This window comes from Zingiber officinale, chromosome 7A, assembly GCF_018446385.1.
Source record: "Zingiber officinale cultivar Zhangliang chromosome 7A, Zo_v1.1, whole genome shotgun sequence".
In the NCBI taxonomy this organism is placed as follows: Eukaryota; Viridiplantae; Streptophyta; class Magnoliopsida; order Zingiberales; family Zingiberaceae; genus Zingiber; species Zingiber officinale.
The window spans coordinates 142616484-142622483 of NC_055998.1; the positions used below are offsets into that span (position 1 = coordinate 142616484).

The 6000-nt window shown below is 38.2% G+C and overlaps 1 protein-coding gene across 1 annotated transcript; it reads right to left on the bottom strand.

Annotated features, from left to right (window-relative positions):
• Nucleotides 1-713: 713 nt before the first annotated feature.
• LOC122003077 (ribonuclease H2 subunit A-like) lies at nucleotides 714-3463 on the bottom strand. The gene is made up of 8 exons (XM_042558514.1): nucleotides 3208-3463; nucleotides 3024-3095; nucleotides 2131-2254; nucleotides 1963-2050; nucleotides 1709-1846; nucleotides 1486-1573; nucleotides 1183-1303; nucleotides 714-1070 (listed from the first exon to the last, which is right to left on the bottom strand). The coding sequence occupies exons 1-8, from the start codon at nucleotides 3293-3295 to the stop codon at nucleotides 890-892; spliced, it is 900 nt and encodes a 299-aa protein (XP_042414448.1). The 5' UTR covers nucleotides 3296-3463; the 3' UTR covers nucleotides 714-889.
• Between the last annotated feature and the right edge of the window lie 2537 nt (nucleotides 3464-6000).

The following is a 6000-nucleotide window of genomic DNA, read 5'->3' on the forward strand; positions in this document are numbered from 1 at the left end:
TGTATAATTTTTTGTACAGGAAAAATAGAATGAAATTCCGAATAACGCCAACAGTCGAGAGGCCAGCAAGAAAGCCAAAGTTCAAGGGAAGGAGAGAGTAGATCGAGGAAGGAAAAGGACTTTAGGAGGCTATATCAGCACTAATAATTTTGGTTATTTAACTATTTTCAATTGTGTTAATAAAGTTTTGTTGTTCACGCTTTACTCCTTACAAACTCTTTGATTACCTTGAAAATGTCCATACCATCGTCATTGTTTTGCTCATTTTGTTATTTCTTGCGGTTGCTACTGATTATTCCTAGATGGTAATATAATTTAATTCCAAGAGAGAAAAAATGGTATAAATAAAGGGAAAGGAAAGTGACCAATTTCTCAAGACTTTGAGCAGAGAAATGCCCAAGAATCCAAGTAGGAAAGAAATACATCCCTCAGGTCTGTACTTAATATTCTTAGCCCTGCGAGCATAATCCTCAGATCTGTTCCATCAGAGGCCGAATTGTGAGAGACGTGAGTACATATCCTGTGAGTATATATATATATATATATACACTGGCAGAGGTTACACGGGATGTCGGAGGCGGCCACCACTGTACTCATCAGGCAGAGGTTCTAACGGGATGTCGGAGGCGGCCACCACTGTACTCATCAACGACGTGAGTACATATCTTGGCTCAGAACAGCATTCTAAGCCTTGGCTTAAGAATAGGGTTACGTTCTTGTATCAAACATGCAATTCAATGGCAAAAGAAACACGTTTCACAATTATACAAAGTACAGTTTAATCTCGAATAACACTGAGTGTAGGATCTATTCTAACATCGAATCAGCTTAGCATGAACTAACTACCTACCTTGCTATCAAGCAAATGAAGCAGAGGCCGAAAACATCATTAGAATTCTGATACTAATTGGAGTTTCCGAGTCTGGAAGAACTTAGACCGCCCCTTACCGCTAGACTCGATATCTTCGGTTTTCCTCTTGCATCCAGTGATGCCAAGATTTGTGAGTTTCGTCTGGTGTTTCCCTCTCCCACTGCTGGAAGGATTTTCTTCGTCCAGCTTGTCAGACTCCCTGAAGCAAAGTTTTGCGACTGAAGCACAAACTCTAGTTTGACAATGGCAAGCGACTAAAAGAACAAAAAATAGTACAGAAGTTTGCCTCCGATTCCAAAAGGAAAATTTACCAAACCACTTCCACCATGTTCTTGAAGAAAGGCGTGCACGTTCCCCAACTGAAGCGCACCACTGTTGGAAAACCAAACACCATGTGCTTGTGGTGATCCAGCCATGCTTTAGTTTCAGGGTCTGCTCAAGCCCAAGTCAATAGATATGGAGAGTTAAGAATCAAGATGTCAAACACGAGAGATCTAAGAAATACTCGAGTATAAACCCTGAGTCCCAACATTTTGAGGTTAGCTAGAATAGTCTAAATATCCAGATGATAGGAAGAGGATCCTATTTTGATTCACCAAAAGAGTATAATTTACCTGCTGGATATCCAGATCCAAAGTTTCTATGCATATTCTCTGCAGTTTCATCGAGCGTCCATTCACGCAACGTTCTATCTCTAGTGACCTGCCATGACAATGGTTCAAACAGGTACCCTTGAAGTAGTGCAACCAAAATCATTATGCAGTATCTTAATAACTACTTCGACTATTTATCAAGCAGTTAACTGCTCAAGTAAAACAGCATAGATTATTTGCTTACCTTAGCAACTATACTAGCACCACTAACAACAGGATAAAGGCTGTCAGCTTTCTTGGCCACGACAAATTGTATACCGGGAAATCTTTCAGACAATTTGACTCTATACTTCTCAGCATCTCCAACAGTGTCCACATACACCTTCACAGTGAATGAAAATTTGTTAAGATAATTGAAAGCCAGTGTCATCGCAACTTGCAAGGAATCAAAATTATCCTAAACAGTTGCTTTGACTAATTAGATAGCACGAACTTTACCTCGGTCAATAAAACTCCCACGTCAAGAACCCTTTTGACAAGACCCATAGCTGAATTGTGAGAGATCTCATTCAAATTGATTTTCGTCCTGTTAATGGTTAATGGAGTGTTCGGTCACATAATTCCAGAGCCGATTGTTAGATAAGGTGCTAGGAATCATATGCATACCTCTTTAACATCTTAGCTGATAGCTCCCGTGGATCTATAACATCAACTTCCCATCCGATAGATTCATCAAGTTTTAGATTCTCGAACAACTCTTCCCTCTTCTCCTCTTTAAGAGTCTTAGAATCTATGAAAAGTTAAAACAACAAGAGCCATCACATACGCTGCCTTCGGCTCCGTCAGGCAAATCAACTTGCAGAATGGTGCAGAATTGCATCAATCTTTATTTGAAATTTCACAAATAAAAAGATTTCTAACTTCATTAATCAGGAGAACTTCAAGACTAAAATAAATAGATGAATACAGTGAAGATAAACCTCTCCCTCAACTCCACTGAACAAAAATTGTTTCCTGTTCAAGCAGTGCCATTGAAGATTCATAACATTATGAACTTAATCTTCTCATTCCAGACACTCAGAGATCAAAATATTCAAAGTAGACATGAAAAAAAATCTCAATAAGTGCATTGCCAATAGTTCTTAAAATATTACCAGGGAGGAGCAAATAATGAAAACATTCTTACAGAGTGTTCTCTTGTTTTAGAAAACTAACTTAGCAAAATGCGAGGAACAAAATGTCAAGTAAAATTCTTTCCTAAGGACAACATTAATGACAATGACGAAGACAAACTATTTTAGAAGACAACACTAGCATAGATAGTTCTATAGCTGCACCACATTGTTTGCAACACAAAATAATCAGATAAAGACAGTATCAGTGGAAGAAAAAACATGTTAATTTTCTATTCTGAACCTAATCACAGGATTAAATCAATGTGCCCACATCCGCATCTACACAGAAACTTCAACTGATCCAAGCTTTTCTAATTGGAAACAAGACACTTAATCAAAGGGGAAAAAAATCAACAAGCAGTAGAAGATGAGGACGATTTGAACCTGCGAAGTTCAAAGTGGCGAGGGTCTTCTGGTAGGACTTCGCGCAGTACAAGCAGCCATACACCATGGGACCTGAACCGATAGATGATGATCGTTCTTTGTCAATGAAATACGCAGCAGAATCGAGTGATCATAGTGGAAAAGAAGGGAGGAAATGGGGGGATGAAGGAGAAGACGAGTGTACCCAAAACGGGGCCTCTTCCGGCTTCATCGATGCCCATTATGCAAGGCTTCGCAGTCCATCTCGGAAGAGGAGGAACAGGAGAAGACATCCTCCCTTCTCCGCCCAAGTTGCTGCCGATTCCAACACGAGGAACTGAGGAAGGAACTCACAGATCGCACTATGCGACGAGAAGCGAAGACGACAATGAACCCTAACGCATTTCGTCGAGCTGCTCTCCCGCCTTCTTCCCTTGTGCTCGAGGATTCAGAAAGGAAAGAGGCCCATATAAAGGCCCAATTGCGGTCCAATACATGAAAAGGCTAAAAGTTTTGAAAGATAAATGCAATTTGCTAAACTTTAGGGGCGTAATGAAAAGGCCAAGGCTAATTTCCTCGAATTGCCCCTGTCATTATTTTAAATGTCCGAAACAAATCCTTGGATTCGATTCGATGCCCGATTCTTCTGCTGACAAGAGACGAGAAGAAAAGCGGCGATGGCGGATGAGGAAGGAAGCGGCGAGTTGACCATAAAGTCGACGGATTTACCCTATCAATTGACTGTTGGATCAGGAGTCAAATTTTCAGATCAATTCAAAAACTTTGTTCGATCTAATAGTGTCATCAGTTAATTACTCATAGTCAGAGCAGTTGATTGATATACAACAAATTTCTTAAACCTTTCAAACTCTGAATTCAAGGTTTAAGAGCTTATCAGTTGATTACTAATCTATAGTAGTTGATTGATACCTCTGTTTCAATTATACTAAAGTTGAATTCTCACTTTTTTAAGTATCTGATCAATCTCAACTTATCAAAACTTTGTTTCCTAGCATCTAGACAACTTTGACTTGTCGGAATTTCCTTTGCCTAACATTCGATTAATCTTGATCTGCGAGGATGTTACCATTACCTAACATATAGTAAACCTTGACTTGCCAGAACCTCTCATTTCATGCCTACATTCGATCAATGTTGATCTAGCAGAACTTCTTTATTGCCAAATATTTGATTTTCTTTAACCTATTTGAACTTCTCTCATTATCAAGTATCTGATTGATCTAGACCCACTTGGACTACACATGTCTAATGCCAAGTGTTTGATCCTTCATAACTTACTTGAACTTCACTTCTTATGACAACTATGTTGGACTTCCGATCCAATTGCCAAATATTCGATTAATCATGACCCAGTTAAACATCTTTACGATCAAGTATTTGATCAACCATGACAGACCATTGGGAATTGATATAGGAGGTGAATATCAATTGGCTTTCTTGCTTTACGTGTTGTGTTTGTTCTTTCTAAGTCATAGTAGAAATAAACTAACTTGAATAATAAAGATAAGAGTGCATACCAAATTTACTTGGTTCACAACCCCCAAGGTTGTTAGCCCAAGGCATATGTACAAGATACACATGTTCATTAGTGTTCTCCTTTCCGGATGTCTTTCGGAGGCAAAGAAGCATTCTTACAAGTTTGATAACACAAGCAAAAGTATTAAGATAAATAAAGCACATATAAATAAATACAAATAAACTCGTAGATGATCAATGTTGAAGTCTTGAGTATCCCTCACTCCTCCTAACGCTTACGTGGTCACATGAGCCAAACTTCGAAAGTCTTTCCGAACAAAGAGGAAGAAGGTGAGTAATATAAATTGATTGATTTAGCCTTCGGCCTTCGTCTCCCTTTTATAAAGTTGAATTGATCCATATCTGGTCGACTAAAATCCTTATCTTATCGACTGAACTTGGTCAAACCTGATCCTTAGGATCGAGCCCTTTGCAATCTAGACTGAGGTACCCCATCTCGTCGTTATCATGTTTACGGTCAACTGAAAACCTTTTGGTCGATTAAACCAAGCCACGTCATCGAACAAAGTTCGAACCCACACACAGTCAACCAAGCCCAACTGGTCGACCGTATCATTTTTCGATCAACAAAACCGGTTCAGATCCAGTTTGACCCGGGTCAAGTTCGGTTCACGCTAGACTTAATTTGGCTACGTCTTGCATTCTGTATTGCTTCTAACTCCAAATTTCTATAACACAAGCATACAAGAAACCAAACACACAAGTCTAATCTTATTGTCTACCTTAATTGCTAAGCTTACATAGTTCTTGCTTAGAAATTTATCTTCTAAAACTCCTTCTATTTTCGTTTGCTAAGTATCCAGTCATCCTTGATCTGTTTGAATTTTTCTCGTACCTAATATCCAGTTCTCTTCACCTGGTAGGATTTTCTCTTGCCAAACATTCGGTCATCCTTAACCTGCTTTGACTTTTCACTTATCACACATCTAGTCAATCTGAACCTACCTGAACTTTTCATTTACTAGTCATTTGGTCAACCTTTGACCTGACTACACTTTGCCTTTGTAAGTCATCCCATCAACCTTTGATGTGACTATACTCTACCTTTGTAAGTCATCCAATCAACCTTTGACCTGACTAGACTACTCACTTCTAAATATCTGGTCCTATTTGAATCAACCCTTAATCACCCTTGATCAGACACAAATCGAAACTTTAGAGATTAATTACATTAATAATCTCCTCCGTTTTTAAATATTTACCAAACTAAAAGAATATTAATTTTTCTAATTTAAACCTTCTTCCCATTTGGCACGCATAAAAAAAGGTAATTACCTAAGGTTTTTCTAAGTTTTACATCAACAATATTTTTCCATAGTCAAAATTATAGTTATACCTTTGAAAGGCCATTGTTTTTTCTTTAAAAATAAAAAATCTTTAACCGTTAAGATTTTATAAGATTTTGTAGGTTCAAAAAGTATGATTTTAAAATATTTTTGTA

What these genes read in the sequence shown, in the direction of transcription:
- LOC122003077 (XM_042558514.1), bottom strand. Translation starts at nt 3,295, where the DNA reads ATGTCTTCTCCTGTTCCTCCTCTTCCGAGATGGACTGCGAAGCCTTGC. An exon ending in TCAGCTAAGATGTTAAAGAG is followed by an intron (nt 2,051 to 2,130) that starts GTATGCATATGA and finishes AACCATTAACAG; the next exon opens with GACGAAAATCAATTTGAATG. An exon ending in GTGCTAGTATAGTTGCTAAG is followed by an intron (nt 1,574 to 1,708) that starts GTAAGCAAATAA and finishes TTGTCATGGCAG; the next exon opens with GTCACTAGAGATAGAACGTT.